At 56.3% G+C, this 25685-nt stretch overlaps 15 protein-coding genes and 1 non-coding gene across 16 annotated transcripts; 12 read left to right on the forward strand and 4 right to left on the reverse strand.

The window, feature by feature from the left end:
• Positions 1 to 33: 33 nt before the first annotated feature.
• On the forward strand, positions 34 to 107 carry B0H64DRAFT_t147. Its single transcript has one exon. It is a non-coding gene; the product is annotated as a tRNA-Asn (tRNA).
• A 379-nt stretch (positions 108 to 486) lies between these two features.
• B0H64DRAFT_366299 (uncharacterized protein) lies at positions 487 to 1917 on the reverse strand. The gene is made up of 2 exons (XM_062801901.1): positions 1429 to 1917; positions 487 to 1347 (listed from the first exon to the last, which is right to left on the reverse strand). The coding sequence occupies exons 1-2, from the start codon at positions 1700 to 1702 to the stop codon at positions 614 to 616; spliced, it is 1008 nt and encodes a 335-aa protein (XP_062655381.1). The 5' UTR covers positions 1703 to 1917; the 3' UTR covers positions 487 to 613.
• Positions 1918 to 2167: 250 nt separating this feature from the next.
• Positions 2168 to 2650, forward strand: B0H64DRAFT_445888 (ribosomal protein L36-domain-containing protein; the record flags this gene model as incomplete). Its single annotated transcript, XM_062806877.1, has 2 exons — positions 2168 to 2464; positions 2561 to 2650. The coding sequence occupies 2 exons, from the start codon at positions 2168 to 2170 to the stop codon at positions 2648 to 2650; spliced, it is 387 nt and encodes a 128-aa protein (XP_062655382.1).
• On the reverse strand, positions 2349 to 3596 carry B0H64DRAFT_408304 (uncharacterized protein). The gene is made up of 3 exons (XM_062804633.1): positions 3245 to 3596; positions 2561 to 3182; positions 2349 to 2464 (listed from the first exon to the last, which is right to left on the reverse strand). The coding sequence occupies exons 1-2, from the start codon at positions 3332 to 3334 to the stop codon at positions 2847 to 2849; spliced, it is 426 nt and encodes a 141-aa protein (XP_062655383.1). The 5' UTR covers positions 3335 to 3596; the 3' UTR covers positions 2349 to 2464; positions 2561 to 2846.
• A 653-nt stretch (positions 3597 to 4249) lies between these two features.
• On the forward strand, positions 4250 to 6309 carry B0H64DRAFT_420096 (uncharacterized protein; the record flags this gene model as incomplete). Its single annotated transcript, XM_062805433.1, has 7 exons — positions 4250 to 4311; positions 4367 to 4484; positions 4643 to 5126; positions 5203 to 5255; positions 5321 to 5830; positions 5907 to 6113; positions 6163 to 6309. 7 exons carry the CDS (start codon positions 4250 to 4252, stop codon positions 6307 to 6309), a joined length of 1581 nt encoding a protein of 526 aa, XP_062655384.1.
• A 416-nt stretch (positions 6310 to 6725) lies between these two features.
• B0H64DRAFT_242135 (uncharacterized protein) lies at positions 6726 to 8101 on the forward strand. Its single transcript, XM_062799857.1, has 5 exons — positions 6726 to 6795; positions 6942 to 7023; positions 7194 to 7203; positions 7258 to 7576; positions 7632 to 8101. The coding sequence occupies exons 2-5, from the start codon at positions 6967 to 6969 to the stop codon at positions 7906 to 7908; spliced, it is 663 nt and encodes a 220-aa protein (XP_062655385.1). The 5' UTR covers positions 6726 to 6795; positions 6942 to 6966; the 3' UTR covers positions 7909 to 8101.
• A 567-nt stretch (positions 8102 to 8668) lies between these two features.
• On the forward strand, positions 8669 to 9983 carry B0H64DRAFT_408310 (kinase-like domain-containing protein). The gene is made up of 2 exons (XM_062804634.1): positions 8669 to 9018; positions 9089 to 9983. Exons 1-2 carry the CDS (start codon positions 8787 to 8789, stop codon positions 9727 to 9729), a joined length of 873 nt encoding a protein of 290 aa, XP_062655386.1. The 5' UTR covers positions 8669 to 8786; the 3' UTR covers positions 9730 to 9983.
• A 260-nt stretch (positions 9984 to 10243) lies between these two features.
• On the forward strand, positions 10244 to 11652 carry B0H64DRAFT_348236 (histidine phosphatase superfamily). Its single transcript, XM_062801382.1, has 3 exons — positions 10244 to 10396; positions 10471 to 10692; positions 10818 to 11652. The coding sequence occupies exons 1-3, from the start codon at positions 10298 to 10300 to the stop codon at positions 11445 to 11447; spliced, it is 951 nt and encodes a 316-aa protein (XP_062655387.1). The 5' UTR covers positions 10244 to 10297; the 3' UTR covers positions 11448 to 11652.
• Positions 11653 to 11683: 31 nt separating this feature from the next.
• B0H64DRAFT_242167 (uncharacterized protein) lies at positions 11684 to 12658 on the forward strand. The gene is made up of 2 exons (XM_062799859.1): positions 11684 to 12232; positions 12314 to 12658. The coding sequence occupies exons 1-2, from the start codon at positions 11764 to 11766 to the stop codon at positions 12544 to 12546; spliced, it is 702 nt and encodes a 233-aa protein (XP_062655388.1). The 5' UTR covers positions 11684 to 11763; the 3' UTR covers positions 12547 to 12658.
• Positions 12502 to 13752, forward strand: B0H64DRAFT_242189 (uncharacterized protein). Its single transcript, XM_062799861.1, has 4 exons — positions 12502 to 12511; positions 12612 to 13342; positions 13396 to 13459; positions 13522 to 13752. The coding sequence occupies exons 2-4, from the start codon at positions 12771 to 12773 to the stop codon at positions 13645 to 13647; spliced, it is 762 nt and encodes a 253-aa protein (XP_062655389.1). The 5' UTR covers positions 12502 to 12511; positions 12612 to 12770; the 3' UTR covers positions 13648 to 13752.
• A 532-nt stretch (positions 13753 to 14284) lies between these two features.
• B0H64DRAFT_242156 (uncharacterized protein) lies at positions 14285 to 15485 on the forward strand. Its single transcript, XM_062799858.1, has 3 exons — positions 14285 to 14512; positions 14587 to 14934; positions 15004 to 15485. Exons 1-3 carry the CDS (start codon positions 14421 to 14423, stop codon positions 15275 to 15277), a joined length of 714 nt encoding a protein of 237 aa, XP_062655390.1. The 5' UTR covers positions 14285 to 14420; the 3' UTR covers positions 15278 to 15485.
• Positions 15486 to 16687: 1202 nt separating this feature from the next.
• Positions 16688 to 18115, reverse strand: B0H64DRAFT_468637 (uncharacterized protein; the record flags this gene model as incomplete). Its single annotated transcript, XM_062807763.1, has 2 exons — positions 17012 to 18115; positions 16688 to 16946 (listed from the first exon to the last, which is right to left on the reverse strand). Exons 1-2 carry the CDS (start codon positions 17959 to 17961, stop codon positions 16688 to 16690), a joined length of 1209 nt encoding a protein of 402 aa, XP_062655391.1. The 5' UTR covers positions 17962 to 18115.
• Positions 18116 to 18629: 514 nt separating this feature from the next.
• On the forward strand, positions 18630 to 20245 carry B0H64DRAFT_408319 (uncharacterized protein). The gene is made up of 3 exons (XM_062804635.1): positions 18630 to 19250; positions 19300 to 19687; positions 19742 to 20245. The coding sequence occupies exons 1-3, from the start codon at positions 18724 to 18726 to the stop codon at positions 20024 to 20026; spliced, it is 1200 nt and encodes a 399-aa protein (XP_062655392.1). The 5' UTR covers positions 18630 to 18723; the 3' UTR covers positions 20027 to 20245.
• Positions 20246 to 21448, reverse strand: B0H64DRAFT_242228 (uncharacterized protein). The gene is made up of 2 exons (XM_062799862.1): positions 21126 to 21448; positions 20246 to 21040 (listed from the first exon to the last, which is right to left on the reverse strand). The coding sequence occupies exons 1-2, from the start codon at positions 21245 to 21247 to the stop codon at positions 20395 to 20397; spliced, it is 768 nt and encodes a 255-aa protein (XP_062655393.1). The 5' UTR covers positions 21248 to 21448; the 3' UTR covers positions 20246 to 20394.
• Positions 21449 to 22120: 672 nt separating this feature from the next.
• B0H64DRAFT_242242 (uncharacterized protein) lies at positions 22121 to 23347 on the forward strand. Its single transcript, XM_062799863.1, has 3 exons — positions 22121 to 22408; positions 22489 to 22597; positions 22801 to 23347. The coding sequence occupies exons 1-3, from the start codon at positions 22303 to 22305 to the stop codon at positions 23108 to 23110; spliced, it is 525 nt and encodes a 174-aa protein (XP_062655394.1). The 5' UTR covers positions 22121 to 22302; the 3' UTR covers positions 23111 to 23347.
• Positions 23348 to 23362: 15 nt separating this feature from the next.
• B0H64DRAFT_408324 (cytochrome P450) lies at positions 23363 to 25628 on the forward strand. The gene is made up of 2 exons (XM_062804636.1): positions 23363 to 23820; positions 23873 to 25628. The coding sequence occupies exons 1-2, from the start codon at positions 23585 to 23587 to the stop codon at positions 25392 to 25394; spliced, it is 1758 nt and encodes a 585-aa protein (XP_062655395.1). The 5' UTR covers positions 23363 to 23584; the 3' UTR covers positions 25395 to 25628.
• Positions 25629 to 25685: the final 57 nt, after the last annotated feature.

A 25685-nucleotide genomic window follows, 5' to 3' on the forward strand; every position in this document is an offset into this window, starting at 1 on the left:
AATAAAAAGTGCTTGCACTTCAACTCGAAGTTGTCCTCTGTGGCGCAATTGGCTAGCGCGTCTGACTGTTAATCAGGAGGTTGGAAGTTCGAGCCTTCCCGGAGGAGGATTGACAACATTATTTTTTCTATATTCCCCTTTTGGGGTGACTCGGTATGTTTTTGCTCTAAACTGTTTAAAAGGCGCAGTGAAACAAAGCTGTATTCGCCCTTGGAGAGAGTTGTAGGCGATAGGTTGGGTAATCTTTTATCAGTGCCAATTCAACGTTGTGTATTATCACATATCTATTATTCAACTACTTATTTCCTATTGATTATCAATACATTGTATTGCGTACCCTCGCTAAAGGAAGTTGAGCTGTGTCAATTAAACTATTCCTAAACCTTTATGTGGCGGTCTTGCTCTCTGAAGTGGCGACTCTACAACTGAAGGGGATCCTTTGGAAAGGGCTTGGATCGAACCGCCTTCAATGACACGAGATTGTCTCCAGCCGAATGCTATTTATTCTTCCTTGCAGCCTCCGTGACCTGGACGGCATTCATATCTTGACTCCCTGGACTGTCTGAGGTTGATAGGTTGAGTAAGCATGGAGAGTCCTTAGTCCTAATAATAACTAACCCGACAGACCAGAGCAATTTCCCGGCAGCTTGACACCGAGCAGCTTCTCGGCATTCCCATAGGCAATCGCCTTGAGCTGTTCCTCATCCACAAGGCCACTCTTTTCCAGTTCCTGAACCCACTCCAGCCCGGACTCGTTCGACCAGAACGGATAGTCGACGCTGTACAGGATATGATCCAGCCTAGTATTGGCCAGGATACATCGCAGCGGATCCAAACTCCAGTTCCCGCTTGTCGTGATCCAGACATTCTCCTCATACACAGTCCTAAAATCCCGTTGAAACGTGCCCCATGATCTCTGGCTCAACCGCTCGATCCGCTGCAGCATGAACGGGATCATCTCCCCCATATGCCCAATAATAATCTTCAGCCCCGGCCGCCTGTCAAACAGCCCCGACGCAAACAACCGCAAGACGTGCAGTCCCGTATCACTGTGCCAGCCAAACCCGCTCGACGCCATGCTCACCGCAGCCGCCTCGCTAAAATTCCCCCGATACCTCCCCATCATCTCCTCGGTCGCCCACGTCGGATGCAGATACAGGGGCACATCCAGCTCCTCGACTGCTTCCCACCACACATCATACTCCTCCCCATCATAGAACCGACCGCGGCAGTGATTATCCACCAGCGCGCCCACAAACCCCAGCTCCTTTACCGCGCGCCGCAGCTCTGCCGCCGCCTCGGCCGGCTCCCCCATCGGCAAGACTGCAAACCCCGCGAAGCGCCCACCTCTTTCCTCCCCTTTCCCACCATCCCCATCCCCATCCGCAGCAGCCGCAGAAGAAGAAGCACCACCACCACCACCACCACCACGCCCCCGCTCCGCCGCAACAGCCTCCGCAAGCTGGTCATTCGCGTCCCGGCACACGGCAGCCCCGTACTCGGCCAGCCCGGGCGCGTGGCTGACGACCTGCAGGGCGATGCCGCCGGCGTCCATGTCGCGGAGGCGGCGGGCGCCGAGGTCGGTCAGCTTGGCGAGGAGGTCGGGGATGTGCTGCAGCTGCTCGGAGTACTGGGCCTCGAGGCCGGGGGGGATGGGGGTGGCGAAGAAATGCTCTTCGAGGGTTAGGAGGGGGGGTGGCATTGCGATTGTGAATGGCGGGGATGGTTGGGGTTGTTGGGACCCGTAGTTAGTTGTGGTTGTGGACTTGTGGTGGTGGTTGTGGTGGGACTGTGGTTGGGGTTGGGAGTGATGGTGGAAGGGTGAACGTTTGTTTTTTTCTCCAGGATACTAACTACCTTAAGTACGCGACTATTGCCAACCCGTTCGGACTTCCCCAATAACTTCCCAAGTTGTCGTCATTGCCTGTCTCAATGTGTTAGTCAACGAACTGCGTTGAGAGAATCAGGGTTAGGGTCACCTCCCGGCGCTGCGGACCCTGACAACACGTGACCATGCCAAGCAATCTAGACCCTTGCCCGCAGGCCCCACCCATCCCAGCACATCTTCAATTCCTGTCTCGGACGACGGCGACGACGGCGACGAACCAGCAAGCGCCCAAACCACACCAACACACCCCGCCGACCCTCCATTCAAACCGCCCCCACCATGACGAGCCTCCTCCAAACGGTGCGGACGACCGCGTCCGCGAGCAAGTCGCTGGCGTCCTCGCTCCGCGCCCTCTCGCTCTCGACCCAGCCCAAGACGATCCCCGCGGTGCAGACAAGATGCCTCTCGCAAGTTGCCCTCACAGGCCCGGCTAGCAGGACGACGACGACGACGGCGGCGGTCAGCGGTGCGGTGGCGGCCCCCGCGGTGCAGCGCGGCGTGGCGGTGTTCCAGACCCAGCAGGTGCGCGGTATGAAGGTGCGCAGCGCGATCAAGAAGCGCTGTGAGCATTGCAAGGTGAGTGGATGATTTTGGGATGGGAGCTTTGGTTTTGTGTCTGGGAGTGTGTGTGTGTATGCCAGGAAGGGGGACTGACGGTTGGATGTTTTGCAGGTCGTCCGGCGCAAGGCAAACAAGCGGCACAACGGCTACCTCTACATCGTGTGCCCGGCAAACCCGAGGCACAAGCAGCGTCAGGGATAGAGCGGTGGTGGTCTCGCGACGGGGATTGTTTTGATACCAGTTGAAGCCGGGTTCTGTACGATAGAACGGAGGGGGGCATACACCACACCAATGGGAATTATATGGCATGAAACTCGGCCCATTTGGTGGTCGTCTGCTCTCAACAGGGCCGCTCGCCGGATAGGGACATGCGGTTGCGGCACGAATAGACAACGGGTCACAGGTTAGGGGTCACGGGAAACAGAAATGCCAGCTGAGGCCGGGCGGTTGGATCGGATCTTGTTTCACAGGCGGTCAATGTACCTCTCCATGCTATCCCACTCGGTCTTGCCTGTCGACAAGAGATACCGGATATGGCCCTTTTCCAAGTCAGTACCGGTCCTGGTGCGTAGTCGGGAACTGGCGAACTGACGAGATCCGTGACTCCGCGGTGTCGCTCAAACTCGTCCCTTGCAAACTTGCGAGTCTCTGCGCGGGTCTTGGGGTCTGAGATCCGGCGCGTGCTCCGGATTATGTGCCGATAGAAAGAGAGTACCCGCGTTCGTTGGAGGAACTGGGCGGCGTGTTAGGAACGGCATTCACTCGATGTAATTTATTGCATTTCTGCAGTCTTACGTGGTCCAGACTCAGTGCCGGGCCAAGTCGGGACTTCCGGTCTGTCGCATATGTGCGAAGGGACCGCCACGAGGCAGCGAGGGCGCGCATCAATTGCAGGTCTGAGAGAAACGGATGAGAAACAATGAGGCCTCGCCTTGCAGAAAGTGAAACGCGCGATGTTCAGTTCATGTCCAAAATTGAAATTTCGGCTGGCAAGACCGTGCTTGCAGCTGCCAGACGTCATGCTTGGCAGGCCCACCTTCCAACGACATCCCACAGCCTCGCTCCTTCTTCAACTAAACGTTGAACTTTAACAAGGAATCACTTTTCTCCCAAAATTTGCAAAAGTGGAAATCGGTCATTGAAGACAGAAAGCCCAAGTTTAGTTACCGGCGATCATCTTCGTTTATGCATCCTTCACTCTCCAGTCGCTGGCCACACTAAAGACCAGGGCGGCACCAGGCTGTGTCGTGGCCTGAACGTGATGGCCCGAACCAACTGCATAAAAATCGCATGGAGGGGTTGCATTGAGGCAAGCATCAGCCTCCCGACGAAACAGCTCAACCCTCGCGTGGTCAATACCATGGATTTCATGAAATGTCCCAACGAGCTTGGGGTTCAATTCTTGATACGATCTCTGCGTCACATTACCCTGTCGGCCCGTCTCTGGAATCTGGGTTGATGAGTGGGCAGCGGGCCGTGGTCGCGGTGTATCTCCAAGTACTCAGGTGCTGAGCCGTGCCTTACCATCTCCATGGTTCCCCCATCTACGTGGTGTGTGGTATGGTGGTGGCACAGCCGCGCGCTAGTTAACTGTTTCAAGATGGACAGAGCAGAGCGCAGCAAGGCCGACACACCGGGCCACCCGCTAGGTGCCGCTTTACCGCAGACGATTTGGGAATATTTAAAGAAAAGGTCTGACCATGAGGCACCACATCTGTGAGCCTCGGAACACCGAAACTCCCATGATCCTGTCTCCATCCCCCATAGAAGGCGCTCGACATCGCATAACGCACCGTTACAATGTCCGGCTCCTCTAGGCCTCACACCCCAACCTTCCGCTTCCACGGAGCTACTGGCCCAGAGTACGATTCCACAAATGCCAGAGGCATGACTCCCAATACCTCTCTGCCGCGGCAGTCCCCAGCTAGTTCTGATCGACGCCTCTCGCCCTTTGCCCGATCCCGTCCAAGGACGCCCGGAGCACGACCAGCCAGCCCGCGCTCTCACTCTCAAGATCTTTCAGGCTTCTCCTTCAGTTTTGCAGATGGCTGGATTGGAGCTTCGCCATCCGCTTTTGACCGGGCGGGGGAACTTCGAGACTCGCTGCCGGCGACTGAGCCCCACATTCCCGCCGCCACGGCGCCATCTCCTTTTCTAGGTCTACTCTTGCCTTCCCGGGCTGCCGAAGAAAAGGGCGAGCCGGAACAGCCCCCGGAAGCTCCCCGGAACGGCTTTGTGCTGTCGGCCGCCTCTACCTCGGACCAGCAGCAGCCCCCAGACTTTTCCCTACGCATTCTCCATAACGTGACGCCCTTACCTTCTCGTGAACCGTCTCCCCAGCCGGCTGAGAGCTCTGCCGTCGTCCTTCGCCCTCACTCTCGACACCAGAGTCGCACCTCTGACCTCTCCATTCTTTCGATCGAGAGCGAGAATCCGCCTTCATATGATGTTCGTAGCGAGGGAGTCCCGGCACACGAGTTCTTCACGGCCCAGTTCCAGTCGTCGCTTCGGGAAGGACTGGAGATTGCAAAGGACACACTCCGGGAGCTGGAGAGATTGGGTGACCATGTGCGGGACGATGCAGACTTGAAGAAGCTCTTGGACGAAGCCTATCAGCTGTCCGCCTTTGAAGGGTCGGATACCAAAACGATCGCTGTGCTGGGTGACTCGGGCGAAGGCATGTTCTTAACCAGACTGTGTTGCCCCCATTGGCGCAGCTAAACTAAACTCGAATGCGTGCTGACCTTGGGCAGGGAAGAGCAGTCTCATCAATTCCCTGCTGGACTTCCCTGGGATTGCCAAAACCGTATGTGTTTAGCTTCTTGTTGTTCGTCCCATTTAAACCCCAGCCCTTCTCACCAACTACTCCAGGGAGATATCGGCTCGGCATGCACGTCCGTGGTCACGGAATACAGGCAGAAAACCCGCGAGCATACCGCGCCCATCACGATCGAGGTCGAGCATTTGTCCGCACAAGCCATCGAAGATGTCATCGGCGAGCTAGTGTGGAATTATCGCCAGCTGTACCTCCCGAGGATTGTCGCTGAAGGCCCCTCGGGAACGGACTACCCCCGGTGCCAGCGGGAGTCGGACCAAGCCTGGTCAGCCTTGGAGGCCGCGTTTGGCCATCACTCAGGTTTCACGGAGGAAATGCTGCAGGATCAGTCCGACGGCGCGCTGGAAAGCGTCACGGCGCGGCTGGTCGCGTGGTCGCGCGAGATTGAGTGGCCCGGCGGGGCTGCCGACGGATTCTGGCGGTCGACCGCGAATACCGCAGAGGAATGCGTCGAGCAGACGTCCGTCTTCATGCAGGACCGGTATTGGCCGTTCACAAAGATCATTCGCGTTTACCTGAACGCGCAGGTGCTCAAGACGGGCGTTGTCCTGACCGATCTGCCTGGTAGGGACACCCGCTTTTCAGGATTGACCGAGACTGACCGGATATCTAGGCCTGCAGGATACGAACCTTGCCCGGGTGCGCGCGACACACGATTATCTGCTCCGGTGCAACCACATCCTTATCGTGGCCAAGATCTCGCGGGCCATCACAGATGCCTCCCTGAAGTCGTCGCTATTTTCGGTCCTATCGCGCCACGTGCCCCTGGAGTGGGAGGAGACCGGGGCGAGCAGCTTGAAGATCGCGGTAGTGTGCACCGGGGCCGAGGTAGGACAAACCTTTTCCACCCCTGAACCAACCCTGACTCTGTTTCCAGGACATCGATATGCCAGCCGCAAGACGCGAGTTCTGCGGACCCGGTAAACACATCTCCGCCGCCGTCATGCAAACCCTCGACGCCCAAATCGACGACGCCAAAGCAGCAGACAACAGGCCGCTCAAGAAGGCCCTCAAGCAAAAGTAACCCCCCCTCCCCCTTTTCCCCACCCCCTTTCTCCCCGCCCCCATCAACCCCCCCCCAAAACCAACCCCCAACTAACCACCCCCTTTCTCCAATGTCCACAGACGCGAAACCCTCCTCATCACCGCCCGAAACACGCACGTCACCACCCGCCTGCAAGCCGCCTACGCATCCCGCGCCGGCGGCCGTCTCGACGTCTTCTGCGTCTCCAACCGGTGGTATGCCAAGTCGGCCGCGGCACGCAAGGCGGATAGCGGGGTGCCGGCGCTGCGCCGCTTCTGCTATGCCATCACGGCGGATGCGCAGTTGAGGGAGGCGAGGCATTTCTTGAGGGGGAGGGTCGCTGGGTTGGTGGGGTCGGTTGGGCTTTGGGTTGGGGGGAGGGTTGGTGATGGTGATGGGGATGGTGGGGTGGGTAGGGGAAGGGGAAGGGGGGAGGTGGGTGGTGGTGGTGGTTGTAGGGAGGCGTGGGAGGTTGCGGAGGGGGCGGTGAGTGCTTTCTGTTTCCTTTTTTCTTTTTGGTGTTGGAGGGCGAGTGGTCCTGTTTTCCTTGTGCATGCCTTGGCTACCAGTCTTGGGGCTTCTATTTGCCGCTTATTATCCCTCCACGCAGCGTGCTCACCGATATTCTCTAGGAGAGCGGGTTCGTTGCGGTCGTTGATGAGCTGGTGGACGATTTCCGGTCGTGTTTTGCCGAAAATATTCTCAGCATCACAGGTATGTCCAGATGGCGGAACCCGAGGGGGCTGCCGTTTCGCTTACAACTCTCAACCTTAGATGGCCGGCACACGGAGTGGGAGAAAGAGGCAAACTCGGAGGCCCAGAAATGGGGGAAGGTATGAGGCAAGTTCAATTTGGCTCGAGGAGCAAGGCTGACAATTTTACAGTGGCACTATAGTATGGTCCATCATGGCCGTGTCTGTCCTTCTGATGCTAACCTTGGGTGTTTAGCACAATACTCGGCCTGGTGTGGCAACAATGGAAAATACAGCACAAGATTGCTCACTGCCGACTGGAATGCCCAGATAATCTGGAAGATGCGAATGGAGCTGGCCTACCAGTGGGAGATTGTCATCGAGGAGATCGACGCCCTCTTCAACACTCTCCTGGCCGCCATCGAAGAGCAGTTTGACGCGGTTGAGTACGCCTTCTCGAATGCACCCATGGCTCAACAGATCCGCCATCAACTGTTAAGCGGGTTCCGCCCAAGACTCGAGGGTTGCAAATACGCAGTGACTCGAGCCAAGGAGGAATTCGCCCACGAAGTGACGTGAGTTTCTCCCATTGCAGCCCCTGACCGAATCTTCTAATCCCCGTAAACCCAGCATCCTCCGGCGCTACCTATCCGAGTCCGGCCCCGGGTCCTTCATCCTAGATGCCATGATCCCCGCGTACCGAACCGCCAGCAAGATATATGGTATGACGCCCACCCCTGTCTGGGCACTCACAACCACCCTAACCACACACCAGGAACCGGAAAGAAGGCGAATCAGAGAAACGTCGTTGAAGGCCGGATCGGCGACGGAGTCCTCTTCCCCAGCGCTGCCATCGCCCTCCAGGCGCGCATGGACGTGCTTCTTGAGAATCGGCGGGCGATTTTGAAGGGGATATTGACGCAGCTCCATGGCAATATCATGCGGGATATCGGATTTGCGTTAGCCTCCGACTCGCGAGCGCAACGGGACGATGGTCTGCGGGCTGCGGATAGGGATGAGTTGCAGGAGGCGCTGAAGAGAGTTGGGGCGTTGAAGGCCCGGGCGGAGAATGTGCGTAGGGCTGTTGAGTGAGGGGGGCGGTTTGCTATTCTGTGAGGCGATGCGACGTAGCCCTCGCAAGGTTACAACCGCGTGTGATGAAATGAATAGCAAGTTAACTGTAATGATAGGTAACGGAATCGTTTGTTAATTATACTGTTATTATTATTTCCTACGCCGATATGCCCGCAAGGTTCAGATTATAAAAGATAGGATAGGCACGTCACTAGGCCCCTAGCTATCTAGTCCTCTTCCCTTTCTAGCTCCCGCCTCCGGGCTAGACTGTACTCCAGGGGCCGGCCGCTGTCCATTAGCCGGTCCGGGACTTAGATTCCTCACAAGGCCGATAGATGATCTGAAACTGGTCGAAAGGATAAACCGGTAGAGAGGCGTACAGCCGAGGGCAAGGGCGAATGATCCGACACCACCGCCTCTCCCGGCCGTTGTTGGGCTGTTGGCTGTTGGCGTTTCCGGGCAGCGTGCGACAAAGGCTGCATCATGCACGGTGCGCGTAGCTGCCACCTGTGTGGCCGTGCCTGGTGACCCTGGCTGACGTGAAGAGCGGGGGGTGCCGGCTGATGGTAGAGCCTCGCTCCGTCGCCTTCCGGGTTTCCTCCGACAAACTACCTACCTTGGGTTTCCAACCTTTTCCCTAGGAGACTTTCCCACCCAGTTCGGCCTAGGTATAGTCGTCAGCTTCTTTATTTTTCGACTCTCGGGCTCAAAATGCAGCCCATCACAGCGGAACAACCTGGCCACAAACTAACGCCGCTACCAAAGCCGCTACCAAAGCCGCTACCCACATGGATCAAGCTACGCATCGCGCTCATTAAGCCGTTGCATCGTGGCAAGGTTATTGTGCTGCCATTTGGTAGAATCCTCAAGATGAACGCCCCAGCAAACGAAATGGCCTCTATGGAATTTGTACGGGCGAATACCACTATCCCAGTACCTAAGAGTAGGCACCGATTCAGGTATCTCGATTTTAATTTAGTGTCTAGGCTAACTTCACCTCCTCTAATTACTAGTACTCGATATCTACGAGCTACAGCCCGACGGGTCAGCCCATATTCTTATGACGCGAGTCCAGGGGACGTTATTTTCCCACGCCCTCCACACAATGAACCCCGTCCAGGTCCAATCTGTTGTATCCGACCTGTCAGGGTACCTTGCTCAAATGCACCGACTTACCCAGCCAACTCAAGCCCCAACTTCACAAGGACCTACCATTGGCGGTACGACCCAAGGGCCTGGATATGACCACAGCCTCGGCTCTTATGTATGGGGCCCTTTCCCCACGGTCGCTGATTTCCACACATACGTCCGCTTCGGGGAGCCGCTCGAGGACTGGGTCCACGAACCGGCCGTCATGGAAGTGCACGCAAAGCCCGAGGCGTACCGGGTTCGGTATTCGCACGCAGACTTGGCCCCGCACAACATTATCGTTGATCCCAAGGCGGGCAAGATCACGGGCATCATCGACTGGGAGTTTGGCGGTTGGTACCCGGAGTACTGGGAGTATATCAAGATACACTACGCACCCCGGCGGCAGTGGGCGGAGTATTATGCGGCCATTGACAAGGAGGAAGGGATCCAAAAGTACCCGAAGGAGCAGGCTGCCGAGGAGGTCATCTGGCTTAGGGCAGGCCCCTTTGGATATGATCGATAGCAATCGATGGGAATATCAGCCTGTCCCTTTGGCTTGGGAGACTGAGCTTGAGGGCAGGCTCTTTGAGAGAGGAGATGGGTCGTCGGGAACGTCGGCGGCAAGGGACCTGGAGGGGCGACTCTGGGTTCATAATGCAAGTGGCGCGTGGGATACAACTGTTAGTGGTTGGTTTGGGAAGGTGACGGTGGCCTATGATCCAGGAGCTAGTTACAACACCCGCTGATCAGTTTGGATAATTGACAGATTTGGGATCATTTGGTAGTATCTTCAATGCACCAATGTGATCGAATACGCAACCATCGAAGACATCTACCAGTGGCTGAGGCCATGCGCAGCAGCAGTTAATCTGTGGAAACCCCTGGATAACTCGACACGGCCCGGGCTGGCTTCAGACGACGGCCCCTGAAGGGTCCAAGGTTAATGCCAGACGCTCGGGAACCGTTCGCTTCACGAGTGGGCCAATAAGGGGTCACTTCAACCCCTCTTTAGATTCGTCCCTTTTTCACCACTTCCAAGATCGTCCATCATATAGGGACATACATTACTACTACCCAAGATATAAAGAAACATGGCGTCACACGCACCCAAGTTGAGATATTCCGCCGTTACCGGGTATTTCAAGAATGACGCGCAGCCCACATCATCCGCAGGTCCGGGCCTTGAAGCCGTGAGCACCACTCCGTTCCAGCCCCCACCTTCCCGAGTTTTACACCAGCCATTCGTTATTAACAAAAGTGGCAGGTCACTCTCCCAGGGCTGGGCTTGATCGACCAGGTCTACGAAACCGACGAGGCATTCGATCCCCAGCGCGAGAAGCACGGCTGGGAACGCTTCGCACATTACCTCGGCCACCTGAACAAAACCGGCGGCGGCAAGACAGTGTACAAACTCCTGTATGCTGCCCGCCACGGAGAGGGCTACCACAACGTCAAGGAGCGGGAGGTCGGAACCCCCGCGTGGGAGGTATGTACACACCTACCAGACCTTACCTACCACACACCCAAACCCAACCCCCCCGCCCCTCCCCTTTTTCCCAACCACTCCAAGTCACCAAGTCACTAACCCCCCACCCCCTCCCCACCCAACAGTCCCACTGGGCCAAGCTAGAAGGCGACGGCCACACCACCTGGGCCGACGCACACCTCACGGCCACCGGCATTGCGCAAGCCCGCGCCATGGCGACCTTCTGGGCCGACGCGGCCGTCACGGCCAGACTGCCGCTCGCGCGCAGCCACTACTGCAGTCCGCACGCGCGCTGCCTCGAGACGTGCGAGTTGGCTTTCGCTACGCTAGCGCTGCCCCCGGGGGCGGGTGAGGTGCCGGTTCCGCCGTTTAGGCCGGTGGTGAAGGAGATGATTCGGGAGAGGTTGGGGGTGCATACGTGTGATCGGCGGAGGACGAGGAGTTGGATAAGGGAGAGTCATCCGTTGTTTGTGGTGGAGGAGGGGCTGACGGAGGAGGATGAGCTGTGGCGGGCGGATGTGAGGGAGACGTTGGAGGAGCATGCGGTGAGGATGAGGGCGTTTTTGGATGAGTTGTTTGCGGGCGCTGGGGGTGGGGATGGGGAGCAGATCGTTTCGGTCACGGCGCATTCGGGGAGTATTAGGGCGCTGTATGAAGTGCTTGGTCATCCGGGGCGGAAGGTTGCGCCGGGGACTATTGTGCCGGTTTTGATCAAGGGGGAGGTTGTTGATGATGCGGCGGTTGCCCAACCGTGAGAGACCATGGGGGCTTTTTCCACGGCGTTGCAGTATGGGAACGCATCTTGGGGGATATAGCAGTGGTGGAAATAGAAGTCCTGGTTGTAGATGGTCTGAGATCAGGGGAATCAGATGGAATCTTGAATCCCTACCTACCTAGGTACCTACTCACACGCCGTCTTAGTTCAGTATGTAGGTAAGATACATACCCATGATTACATGCATAACTCGGCACCCTATCGGAGCGGGATGAACTCACAACCCCGCTTGATGCGCCAGCGTCGTCGACTCTTCGGCCACATCAGCCACCTCCTTTCATCTCGACATACTTTTCATGGTAATGGCCATGTCTCCCTCCGATTACCTCTCCGCATTCGTCATTGCGCCAGTCTTTATAACCGATGTGGACCACCTCGCGCGGACCGTTGATGCTCCAGCATCGGAAAGCGGACCACTCTTCCGTCTGATGTTCCCTCGTCGTCCGGGCGCCGAGTTCTCAGAGCAACAGAACGACGAGATTATTCGATGGCATGCCGATGGTATCAAGGATGCCATCATGGACGGTCGAACGCAGCTTCGGAAAATATGCCACAATGATGGAACCGTTGTCGGCTTGGCCGGATGGGTTGTGGAACGAGGTCCGGAAGCAGAAGCCGATTCATACAAAAGTAGGAACGCCGGCAACGAGAGAGAAAAAGAGGACTGGCTCCCTGGTGTGCTAGACGTATCCCCTTGGTTAGAAGTGTCATCAGTCTTGAGGGAAGAGCGGCACAGGGTCATTGGGCATCTTGCAAACGTATGCCGTACGTTACTCTAGCCTCCCTACCTTAGGTACCCTTGGGATTGATGATCCCTTTTGCTAACTCGAGTATCGAACATATCAGGAATAACGATCATGTCCATTTCTCCAGACTACCAACGCCATGGACTCGGCTCGATGCTAATGCGCCGCATTTGCGAAGACATCGATCGCCATGACCGGTATGGCTATGTCCTGGCGTCGCCAGCCGGAGTGAAGCTCTATTCCAAATTTGGCTTTGAAGCTGTTGGTCAAGTTGACACGCTTCATGGTCCCATCATCAGTATGTTACGCCAGCGCACTATCATGCCCCATTAGAGACAAGGAGAGCTCGGATAGTTGTGTGGTTGAGAAGCCTGCGAGAACAGAGCCCTGAGGTACAGCATGCCAACATCGAACCCCTCTCCCCTATTGACCGAGAAACGGACGTCTGGCGCAGACGCCCAATAGGAACCTCCGCAGTTCCTGTTGATCACAAGCTGCAGGCAGCCCAAAGCAGGAGAAAGCCCTAGCAGTCTGGGTGCCTAAGCACTCAACGAGTCATGTCCGCTCGCTCTCCATGTCTGTTCCGCCCCCGCCGGCCCCCCTTCTCTTTCGTCGGCGTCAGCATTCTCCCAGCTCGTCCACCTTCGAAGATGGAGGGAACAAGCGACAACCAGGTCACCAACGAGTTCCTGTCCCAATTTTTACCGCGGTGTTGCCCCCAGCATAATGCAGCGGCGGAGCCATTGGGCTTTGCACCCAATGGGCCAAACGGGCGCGGGACTGATGGCAATGCCGGCATGAGCGAAGACGTCGCCAATCTCACGGATCTGCTTGAGCTCACGGATCTGCTTGAGCTTAGGGATCTGCTTGGGCGAACCCCCATCCTGGTGCGAGTACTCAACGATGGTCAACTACGGGTGCTGTTCGAACGGTTGGCGTGCATCATCAGTCAGTGCATCCCCGGCACCGAGGCGCACTCCCGTCTCGGCCAGATACCTGCCTCGTCAGCTCTACAACAGCACGCCGACTCCCGGCCGGACCGACCCGGTTCCTCCCCGCAGCCATCCGAGCTCAGCTCCCCGGCTCCCCTTCGTCCACGCCCTCTGGCCGAGGTTAAGGCCCCAAAGGAGTAGGCTGACACACGCTAAACGGCCCAGGATGGAGAGACTTACTTTTCGGTAGCCACTGGTTAGGGGTCGTAACCGAGTCAAACCCAAAGGATATCTTGTCGTTCGCTGCTCGCTCGGTAAAGCCGCCGTCTTATCCGTTGACTACCACCTAGGTGTTCTGTGACTCACTAGGGAATAGATAGGTGTGCGCGTGGACGAACTCGGATTCAGCGAAACAAGGAGCTCGAAAACAGCGGTTGTCCGCTTGAAGAGGTTTGGTGACATGGTCGTCCTTCACGACCTTACCGCCCCATGCCGAGACTGAAAAACCATTGACGGCTTACGCCTTGAGCGAATTTGTCCCGGTTTAAGGAAAAAAAGCAGCTCCAGGCGAGTGAGCCGGAGGCTAACGGTACGTTGCCGGCTTAGAGCCCCTGATCGGCTCGATCCACGGCCCGCTCCTTCCCCCGAGCCGGTAGATAACCGCCCTTGCCCACTAGAGCGGTTACTCTCCAGCTTAGAGGAAGGAACGGCTTCAACAAATAAGCCGCTCAAGATCGTGAGCCGAAGAGAGAGGGCTCGTTGTTGTGAGCGAATATATCCCGGCTCGTGGATACCCGCCTTGCACCGCTAAGGAAGGAGCCACCTTAGATATACCACCGGGGAATTGGCTATACACGGCTGAGGAACTGCCGTGGGATCTGTCGGGCGTGGGCGGAATTGAGGTTGAGTACATTGATAGAATATAGTCGGATGGATGTGGGCATATGTCGAACCCAGGGAAGCTTAGGGGAAGTGTCGAGGTTGTTTGGCTGTGAGGGGGCATGCGGGGCCGGTGGGACCCCGCAACGGGCAGCGGGCTGTTGGCGAGCAGTGGAACTTAAAAAGCGAAAGACTCTCCTTCGTACATACCTCACACTTCTCATATCTCAAGTACGGTAACAGAACAGCCAGTGTATGAGATGTATTTATGAGCACTAAAGCAGTCCGACTCAAATTATTGACTCTCCGGATAAGCCCCAGACTCCCATTTCCGAAATCTAGTCCCTCCTCTTGAGCACCGCTTGAGTGGTCAAACTGTCGATCGGGTAACAAAATATGCCGAAACGCCAAAGGGCACCAACAAGCCCGTTGGAAGTTGCCAACCGCAAGACCGACAAGGAGTTTATTGCTGACTATTTACCACCAGAGTGAGTCTGGAATGCGCAGTGGCGTAGGCTAGGGGATGTATTGCTGTTAGCTAACACGTATCCTTCACCTCCAGCAATCCCCCCCCTGACACGCAGCCATGGACAACAACTTGGACACACCCAAAGACAGGAACCGAGTACACCGTCGACTTGGTGCGGATCGAGAGTCTCTCGGAGCGCGATTTCATGGCTTGCTTCCAGTTGATAGAGCAAACAAGCCGCGTCGACTACGAAAACTCAACCGCCGGGTGGAACGCGAGGAAGAAAATGATCGAGATGAAATCGCCCGGACTACGCTACATCCTAGTCAAGGAGAAGGACACAGCAGCTCTGGGGGGGTTTACTTCACTCATGCCGACCTACGAAGAAGGCCAACCCGTCATCTACTGCTACGAGATCCATCTCCAGCCATCGCTTCAGGGGTAACGTGCCCCGTCAGCCCTACCACAGCGCGAGGAAATTCATAGGGCTTAAGCTAACCGAGACGACAGAACCGGGCTAGGCTCACTGCTGATGGGCTTCCACACGACTATTGCCGCCAACCTACCACCCATCACAAAAGTCATGCTGACGTGCTTCCTGGCGAACCAGCGCGGGCTGAATTTCTACACAAGACTGGGCTTTGAGACGGACGACATCTCACCAGTTCCGAGGACGCTACGCTATGGCAAGCTGTTCACCCCGGACTACCTGATTCTGAGCAAGCCGGTTCGCTCGAGGTTTGAGGAGGGGGGCTCGACAGAGCTGCGCTCTGAAACCCCCTGAGGATGTCCGGCGTGGGGTTAGTGGTTCGTGTCCCCGATAGGGTGTGACTTTTCAAGATATGGTAAGCAGCCGGTGGGAGCCAGATATACTAGGTTTTATGGCATTTTGGGAAGTTACCGGCCATGTCAGCGGTGAGGAAAGGCGATCACATTGGTCGCAAGCTGAGTCCTGAATGTTATATTGTTGCCCATTAGCAATAGCCGTGCTCCCAAATACAGTTCCCACTCTACATATGTACATAAGTTAGACAGCCTGTTCATATTCGATCGTTTGCTAGACCTCGTGGGACTTAAATAAGTACCCCCTCTCCTCACAGAAGAACCCCATCTTAGCTAGATAACTTTCTTCAGGCAACTTCGTTCAGCTCAGATAGACGATCCTGTCGCATACCAAGCAACCTCTTTCCCTACTCGCGTTACCTGCAAACAACGTTCCAGGTAGGATGGCAGGAGGAATTATCCTGTTTGTTAGAGCGGGCACAGCGTCCAGACGCTGTAAAGGAAACAGAGCTTGCCGCCATCGCCGATCGGTTTGCCCCGTCGCGTAGACCTTGAGCCGCCGGAAGCCCATAACCTAAAGAGCGGGAGGAGGAGGATGAGTGGCCCGGCCCCAACCAACCCTCAGAGGGTTATTTCAATTTCCGGAAGATGAATGTCTCCGTCCTCGAGACATGGAGGCAGCTCCGCCTCCCTATCCCGGTATTCAAGGCGACCGACGAGCACCAATTCCCCAGGCTCAATGAGCCCCACCACTACTCGTACAGGAACCCCAGGGGCATAAAGGGGTCTCCCCCCTCCAGCGGTGGAACACGAACTAGGAATTCGTGAACCACCCGATCACGGTCGAGATTTCTGACGATTCCGAGCAGGAGGCCAAGCTATACCGCGCCAACCTAACCTGAAGAACACCGTTCCTCCCCGAGTAGACTTTACAGTACGGTTTTGCGCGCCTGAAGAACACCAAGATTACCGCCATCTTGGGTTCCAAGGACACAAGTCATGCTTGACTTGGGTGGACATCGTAGAAGCGCCTAAACTTAGTGCTATCCTGTTGGGCGTCGGCTTCGGGGAAGCAGGTAAACCCCAGGATTTCCCGACAACCCACCGCTCTAGCCAAAAGAAAAGGGTGAACACTAAAAGAAAACAAAAAATGAAAAAAGAAAGAAACAAAGTGAGCAAAAGAAAGTAAAGTAAAGAAAAACAAAGAAAGGAAAGGAAAGGAAAGGAAAAAAGAAAAGAAAAAAGAAAGGAAGATAAGATAAAGAAGAACCAAATAGCGTGAAAGACAGGAATAAAGACATAGAAAATAAAAGTTTATCGTTTATTTGGGTTTAGGATAGACTTTTCCGCATGCCTAGAGTTATAGTTAAGGTTTGGTTCTCGTCTCGCATAGGATGGTCAATGTCCCGATTCAGTCAACCAGCACACCGTGGGCTTGATGCCACCTCAACAGGGCTAGGACGTGACAAAGCGCGCCACGCCTCCCTCTGGCTGACGCGAGGTTGAACCACTTTGTCGCTTGCATGTGGACGCATGTGTCGCGGGCCGGATCGTCGACAAGAGCTCTCTGGACTTCCACATTCGTAGCGTCAACGTACTGTTCGTAATCCGAGCCAAAACGAAAGTGGACAAAGCGCACGTAAACGTTGGTTGCCGCAATGAGAAAAACACTATGGCGGGAGAGGGGGGCGGCTCGGTCAATCGCTGCATAGAAAGGAAATAATGGGAGACTTACTCTTGTGCCAGGAGATTGCGGTTGGCTTTCCATGTAATGACGGCTTCGCCAAGGTACTGGGCCAGCGTCTCGTTTGACACAATTGGTTTGGACTTTCCGGTCTGATCGTCAAAGTGGATGTACTTGAACGCACGTTTGGCCTCAACCAACGCCAGATACGGGTGCTGTGTTCCCCATCCGTTCAGCCGCCGCTGCGCCACGCAGATACCCCCGTCGTCTTCGGCGGCGATGTCCTTGACTCCAGAAATACGGGCCTTTGCCTTCAGGCGATCTGTGCGCGGTTGTACCTCCCTACGCCCCTTTCGGTCTTGGAGGAGGCAACCACTCAGAGCGTACCGAAGGAAGCAGGAAATGAGATTCACTGTTGCATCCTCGGGCTTGCTCCGTAGCTCCTCATGTTCATCCTCGCCGAGATTATCGGCACTGACAATGCTGTCCTCGAACTCGGATCCTGAGCTCACCACGGGAGATGAAGGGCCATCAATGGCGGTGCTAGAGTTTACGAAGCCCTCCTTCTCAACGGGTTTTCTCTCGCGCTGAGGCTGCACCCTCACCTCGTCGAGCAGTTCCGTCCGACACGTCCGCGCCAGCGCAATCCAGAAGAAGCCGTCCGGAAGTTCCATGAGTTCGCACTCGGTAACCCGGGTAAAGTCGTGGGGGTTGTCTTTCTCCGTAATGGCTTTCGTTTTATCAGGGTTGAGCTTCTGAAGGCAGCCTGACTCGCCCGGCCTACAAACCGGGCATTGGTTTTCATGATCAGTCTTGAAAGCCTCCAAGACGGTTGTCTCTGGGCTTGTTAGGAGTCGGTAAGCGATTAAATGCCGGTTGGACCACCGGCTCGCCGAGCTTTTTAGCTCTTGCGTGTCGAGCTGCGCAAGTAGACCGCTTTGCTCGTCAGTCAATGCTGCGAGATCTGCGGGCGTCTGCGCTGAGTAGATCTTTGGCGCCATTTTAGTTGTTTCGTGTTTTTGCACTCGGTGTTAACGAACCGGTCTGCAATGAAAGAAGACGAGCAAAAGAAGTAAACAAAAAGGAAATTGAGTAGAAGAAAAGAAAAGAAAAGGAAATTCTGTAGAAGAAAAAAGAAGGAAATCGAGTAGAAGAGAAGGAATCGAGTAAGAAGGAAAGAAATTGGGTAAAGAAAAAGTAAATAAAGGACATACAGTTTCTTTCCCCTTCCCAATGGCGTTTGTTTCGTTCCTACAGTCGAGCTTTCTTGGTCGATGTTTATCACTGGATCGTGTACCCCACAGATGTGTAGAAGTCGGAAAGTAATGGTAACTTTATGGGAACGAGGAAATGAAAAGATCACTCCCGGTGATATTGTCATGTGTTTGTTTCCCGTTGATTTAGGCAACAACTGGACAGGCAAGGCCCGAATTCTGGGAAGTGAATCGAGAACAAGCTCACTGTGTGATACTAGGTACCAACTAATGGCTCGTTCTTTCTGTTGGTTTAGGTAACAATTGGGGAGGGACTCTGAGATGGAAGTGATTGCCCGATTAGGTAGGCGGGCGGGCCTTGATTGTGCTTGGTTAAAGTGGGGCGGAATGTGGCGCGCATTCGGTGTTTTGGATTCACTTCACGCAGTCGAGTATTGTGTATTGTAAGTTTGCCTCCAAAACAACCAAAATAATGCACGTCTGATTGATTCCTCCTTTCCTACCTAGCTTCCCAGCAACGGGGCCGCTGGGCTTTTCGCTCGTACCAAGATGGCCGTCTCTTTACTCGAAAAACCGCCCGGTTGCGAATGGGAGCATTCTGAGGGCTCTGCGGTTACGGCAACATTTCCGCCGACGCCATCTTCGACACCGAAACCCGAGGTCGCTCTGCCAGCATCGACCCATCATCAACCGGAGTCACCGTTTCCATCGTCCGAGGCCCCAGGCTCACAGCAACCACATCTCGCTCCTCCTCTTCACACTGCTCCCCCAGCGCCCCAGCCTGGGTCAATCCAAGCCATTATCCGTGAGCAATGCCGCTCTCGCCTGTACGTCCCGCCCATTGTCTGGACGTCGAAACAACCACGGCTTTTAGGGTGTCGGTTTGCCTTCAAGAGGATGCATACAACTAGACAGGGGCAGCGCGATGCAGAGAAGGAGAGCGCAACTCAGCAGCAAACCCAGCAGTACCAAGACCGGATATTGGCCGCGGCTGGGCTACGGGGGCCGGCGATAGCGTCGTGGTGGAAGCTGGCTATCAAGGACTTCCTTGGAGCTTGCAATATCCACCCGCTTGGGTATGTTCACACGAGTCCCTTTGTTGTTGCCGCTACTAACAGAGCCGAGATCCCATTCAACCCTACCCTTCCGTTACGGCGGACATGTTGTTGCCAAGGTCAAAACCGAGGGCATTTTCTCCGCTGGCTCAACAGCTCCCTTTCTCGCCTACCTCAACCTTGAGACAATAGATGCACTCCGCGAGAAACATGTTTGCTGTCGAGTCGGCCGGCGACACAGTGTCCCTGTTGCGACCCTCAGACAGAAGAAGCTGCGCTCCCTCCAGCCCCGACCCAAAGCAGCAGACCCGTACATTGTGGCTGCTCTAATTGCCCTGGCTCAAGAGCAGCAATTGCGGAGTCATCAGACAGCGGGCGGGCGTGCAGTGGATGCGCAGGCCCAATCTGCCAGTTCTAAAGAAACAGAGGCGTCCTCGCATGAGGCCGCTTTCTTCAACGTATTCTCCCCGCATCCGGACTAAGCATCTTGATTTCGCTAATCAAACCCGCAGGTTCAAGTACTGGCCGTCCCCGGTGCAAGAGCCCAGGTTCTCCACGTATACAAGGCTTCCATTCCCTCAGGATTTCTCGACAATCTTCAGAAGCCCTCGCTGTTTTCGCCATGTTCTCCGATCCTAGTTTCGTGTTGGCTCGTTTCTCTGACCGAACCAGAAGAGGTGGTGGAGCAAATAAGTTCCCTGCTCCGAGTGCCCGCTGATGCGCGAGGTCAGGGTCCAAGACCCGGCAGGATGGTCGCTTATTACCGACGCATGCACGACAGTAACCGTGCTGGATAGGTTGACATCAACTCAGAACCGAGAACAATGAATCACCTCAGATACTTGTACAAAAAGCCTGTCAGGTTATCACACGACCATACCGTTGCCTGCCTCATGGTCAGTGCTGGTGACTGATCATCATGTTATAGAAGATAGTGGCGTTTCCATGTGTAGCAAAATATGTCTCCAGGCGCAAGACCGCCAACTCTTTAATTGTCAATATTAAGCAAGCTAGACGCCTGAAATACAGCGGTACGAAAGATGACTCCCGGGAACCACAAGGTCTTTAGTACAGGCAAACCTCCCCCTCAACTGGAGATTGTGGGCAACCTCAAGGCTACGCTCATCGAAGCTAGCTAGTACCATGCAGCTCGCCCCTTTTTAGCTCAACCCGGGCCCTTGCCTCTCCATTCTTTGTCGAGCCATTCATTCAACTCCTCAAACCGGGTAGCTGGGTTCACCAGCAGCCCGTCAAGTATCATTATGTTGGACCTCCCACCGTCATCATCCCTGATCGGCATCCGATCCGGCATATTCGCGAGCTGGCTGGTAAAGCCGCAAGACCGCAGCAACCCCAGGACCCTTGCCGCCTTGATAGCCTTGATAGTGCCGTCGCTCAGCCCGCCAACCTCATCGCTCAATGTCTCCCAGAACGAGCGCTCCAAGTCATCATAATCCTCATACCTAATCCGGCCGTCCTCCAAGTGCACCTTGCTCATCAGGTCCTGCGCCGAATGGAGGTTCATCCCGAACGGCCCAATCTCCGCCGCCGCCGCCCAGTCAATGACACCAACCAAACGGCACTCTTCCTCCTCCACCATGATATTAAACCCACTCAGGTCGTTATGCAACAAAACCATCGGAAGTGTCAAAATCCTCGGCAGGGCCGCGAGCACACCACAAATGACCGCGTGAAACCTCTCAGGCAAAGCGCTCAACAAAGCCCGCAACTCCTTTTCAAATCTCTTCGCCATGCGCTCACGCGCGGCTTGGCCAACCGCCTGCGGCGCCTTCCACGTTCGCGCAAAAAGCCTAGATACACCAAGCTAGATCAGCGTCCATTGGCACACGGGAGCGCACAGACAACAGTCGGGAAACGACCGAGCCACGGACAGACCTTGCCATGTCCTGGACGAGGTTCTTGCGCCAGGCCTTGTTGGCGGGCGAGTTCTCTGGGAAGCCGTGGGTGAAGAGGAATTCCAGGTGGCTGATGCCCTGGACCTGGATGGGGGTGGCCATGATATCGAACGAGCAGCGGTTTTCGGCCAGTCACGTAGCCTGAGTGGTGGGTAAGGTACCTAGTCAAGTCGTGGCCGAGGGTTTGCTTGAAGGACACGTCACACGTCCGGGACGAGGGTGGTGGTCTTGGCGCCGGGATGGAGGGACTGCGGGCGGAATTGGACGATGTGGTTGAAGTTGGGGCCGGCGTAGACCGTGTATGAGCAGCGGCCTTGTATGTACGGCGACGGGGATGATTTGGTTGCCGCCGACCAGGGTGTTGGGTAGGTTATGGCGGGTGGAGCGGTGGACTGAGGTTTGGAGAAGAAGGTGGTGATATCGTCGTTGACGGAGTATACTGTATTCTTGGCTTTCTGAAACCATCGGTACCCCCCTACCGAGTGATTTGCGGTTTGTGGCTGGGCTAGGCATCCAGGAGGGCAGACTGCCGATCTGTTTGGTAGAGATGGTGTGCGGCCCGGGCCCATGGATGCAGCCGGAGCGGTTCGCAATGCAGCCATTGCCCGACCCCAGAGCACTGCAGCACGGTATGTCTTGGCACATTGGCGAGAAGCCTTGCATTTGCGGCTGTCTCCCAGCGGCCGTATTGTCCATATCTAGAAGGATGGCACTCTGACAGGCTCACAGGGCTGGCGTTGAGTGGGCTGTGTCTCCCGAGCCTGCGGTTGCATGCCAATTGCATGCCAATTGGATGCTTGGCGGCTCGCTGATCCTGTCAGCAGAGAGACGAAAGCCGCAGCATTGGTGGAGATCCAGGCCGTTGATTCCAAACTGTCGAGTTTTGCCCCGATTCGGTCTCGAAATTCGAAATTCGTGGGTCCTGCATGCATGTGGTTTGGGCATCATTCGTGCATGTACTTAAACCTGAGCCATCATGATTCATTTTTTTCAGTACTTTTCACATGTTTTCTCCATGTCGTCTCTGACCCAGCCATCTTGAGATTTATTAGTTGAGAATTCCAAAGTTTCAAATCGTTTTATACTCTTACCGGCCAACCTATTCTACCTATCCAGACTAAACCGTCACCACTGCAACACTCAGTCACATCACAGCCATGGAGCATAAACAGGAGCAGGCCTTCACCAGCTCATGGAAGAGCCCCCTCTTCCGGTGCTCGCCTTGCGGACCCCTGTGGAAGGCCATATGCTGGCCCTGTACCTGTACGCACCCACCCTATCTGTTGATGGATGACCTGCATGGGCCTCCTTGGCTCAAGAACTCTAAACTGACCACACGCCAGCGTATGCCGAGACGGAGCAGCTCCTGCGCGACCCATCGGTGCCCGTCGAGAAGAACAGCCGTGACTGCATCGAGTTCGGCCGCGATTTCTGCATTGGGTCATATGCCATGTAGGCCTCATTCTCTGTCCTCCCGTTGATCCCTCTGCAACCCTCCCAATCCTTCTTCCAACCTCATCACCAACCACCCTCGGCCCACCCCCAACAACACACACACAACCCACACCCATCCCCCAAAATCCATCCCCCAGAATCCATCCTCCCCCCCACCAACCCACCAACCCAAACCCCATCTCTAACGCCTGTATGTACAGCAAACTCAAAACCCAACGCGCCGAAATCCGCACCCGCTACGCCATCCCCGGCACCTCCAACAACGACTGCCTCGTATCCTGCTGCTGCTTTGCCTGCGCCGTGTTGCAGCACGACGAGGAAGTGCGTGCGCGGCTGGAGCGCGGCGACCGCGGCCAGGGTGCCGGCGTCGTGATGGAGCGGTACCAGCCGCAGGGGAGGATGGTTGTTGAGACGGGGGCGGGTGGCCACGGTGGTGGTGGTGGTGGTGGTGGTGGTGCGGGTGAGGAAGGGGAGAGGTTGATGCAAGGCCAGGGGGGGAGGGGGGTGTGAAATTTGGGGGTGGGTCACTTTTTGTTGGTGTTGTTGTTGTTGTTGTGGTGAGTGTGGGAATGGGGATTAATCTACATAGAGGGCGATAAAAGGGTGTGAAGGCTGGGGGGAAAGGATGAGTGGGAACCTAAGGGGAAGGATTCGAGGCTCGTATTTGGGAGCGGGAGTACATAGGATGGCGGGGTTGGTAATTGGTATTGCGACGATGGTTATGGCCAGTAATCTTTTGGCATTTTCTTTCTCTTGTCTTTTCAGTGTTCTTTTTCGTATTCGTTTCACTATTATACCCTAAATATTCCGTGTTACCTCAACCTCTGCACGCTGACAGCTGGCACTGCCGCGCTAACCGCATGGCGATCTTTGCTGGGAACGACGCGCCAACGAGCACGCGCGGCGCAGCTGAAAGTTCACTCCACCTTCGATTTTCTTTCCCGGCCGTGTCACAAACCCTCTGCAAACACGCACCACCCCAACATGGCGCTGGAGTCGCTGGCCTCGCTGGAGGCGCTATTCGGCGGGCGCGCCGCCTTCACGGCCGCCGCCCTGCTGCTGCCGCTCATTTTCACCTACGCCATGACATCACTTAGCGCGTACTGGAGCAGGCATGTTCGCGGTAGCGGCGATCCCCTGACGGTGCCATATGCCGTGCCGGGGGTGGCCAACACGTTCCAGTTCGCCTACGACACGGAGGGGTTCCTCACCAAGACGCTGTAAGTAAACCACTGCCTCCAAGTATCTAAATGCAACGCTCACACCACCCAGACGGCGCTTTGGCGGCGTGCCGTTCCGGCTCAAGGTGGGACTCGAAAACATGTATTACATACCACCCGGCGAAGCGGTGCAGGCCATGTTCCGGGCGGCGCGGGAGCTGTCGATGAAGCCGATCATCGTGGTGGCGATGCGCGACCAGTTCGGGATGAGCCCGGCCGACGTGGCCGTCTTCGAGCGCGACGGCTCCGGCGACACGGCCAAGCCGCTCGACGGCTGGGAGCACATGGACCCGGCCCGCCGCGTATTCTACAACCAGCACCGCGACCTCGCCGCCGTGCTCAGCGGCCCGCCCCTCGACGCCATGGTGAGCCGCTTCACGACCAACTTCGCCGCCCGCCTGCGCGCGCCCGCCGTCGCGATCGGCGACCACTGGACCGAGCTGCCGGATCTGTACACCTTTATGCGCAACGAGATGTTCCACGCGACGTGCCAGGGCCTGCTCGGGGAGCGCCTGTTCGAGCTTTGCCCGGACTTCACGCGCGACTTTTGGGAGTTTGACACGCAAATGCTGACCTGCCTCCGACGGACGCCCCGGTGGCTGGCCCCGCGGGCGTACGCGGCGCGCGACCGGGCGCTGGCGTCGATCCGCAAGTGGTGCGAGCACGCGCGCGCGACGCGCGACTACCGCGACCCGGCGCTCGCGGGCGTCGACTACGAGCCCGTCTGGGGCAGCCGTCTGATGCGTGCCCGCGCCGAGACGTTTGACAATGCCGGCTTTTCGTTGGACGGTAGCGTTGCTATGGATCTTGGGCTTTTGTGGGCGTCCACCGCCAACGTGATCCCCGTGACGGGGTGGGCGCTGTTGAACGTGCTGCTGTCGGAGAACCTCACAAAGCGGGTCACGGCTGAGCTGGCCGAGTGCTTCGACGAGGGCAAGGATGCATTCGACCTGCCGGCGCTGGGCAGCAAGCCGTTGCTGAACGGCGTCTACCTCGAATCGCTGCGCTTCTCGGCCGCCACTACGTCTGCCCGCAACCCCGTAACGGACGACTTTAAGCTCCGCGGATGGAACATGCCGAAGGACTCGCTGCTGCTGTCGATCGTCTGGTTTGGCGCGCACGACCCCAACTTCTGGAACCAGGGGCGCATCGGTCGTGATGGGAAACCAGAGCATCCCCTCGACTCGTACTGGGCCGAGCGGTTCCTCGAGTACCCGGACGACCCTGCGAGCGGCCCGGTGCGCAAGTCGGACGAAGTGATTTATTCTCCACCTCCCAAGGCCGCGGAGAAGACCGTCCAGGACGACAAGACAGCGAAGCCCATCAGTCACACTTCTGTCTTGCAAGGCTACTTCTACCCTTACGGCGGCGGGACCAGGATCTGCCCAGGGCGACACCTGGCCAAGCAGGAGCTGCTGTTTGCGGTAGCCGCCATGATGAAGGAGTTCGAGATTGAGCTGGTCGATCCTGTGTCGGCAAGGCAAGCGAAGCCGGATATGAAGAAGTTCCCGACGGGTGCCATGGGTCCGGATCGGAAACTGCCTGCGAGAATACGGAGACGGAAAAGATGGTAGAGCTTTTAATATGTGTGTGGTTCGCGAAGGCAATAAATAGTGTGCTAGGATCTTGTAATGGGATAATTAACAAATATAAACATGTATGGTTTGGTTGCGTGGGAGAGAGGAGAACGCAATCCCATTTGGAGAGTAAGGAAGCTCGGAGTGCATTGTTCAAAAAACCCGAAGACAAGAGCACCATCACGGGCCACACTCATTGATCCATTGATCTTTCGCAATTGCTGTCATTCCTCAGCGAGAGCACAAGAAAGACGCCCCACCCCCGCATTGTGGGTCTGCCTTGGCGTA

This window comes from Chaetomium fimeti (assembly GCF_033439085.1).
Source record: "Chaetomium fimeti strain CBS 168.71 chromosome Unknown B0H64scaffold_8, whole genome shotgun sequence".
NCBI lineage: Eukaryota > Fungi > Ascomycota > Sordariomycetes > Sordariales > Chaetomiaceae > Chaetomium > Chaetomium fimeti.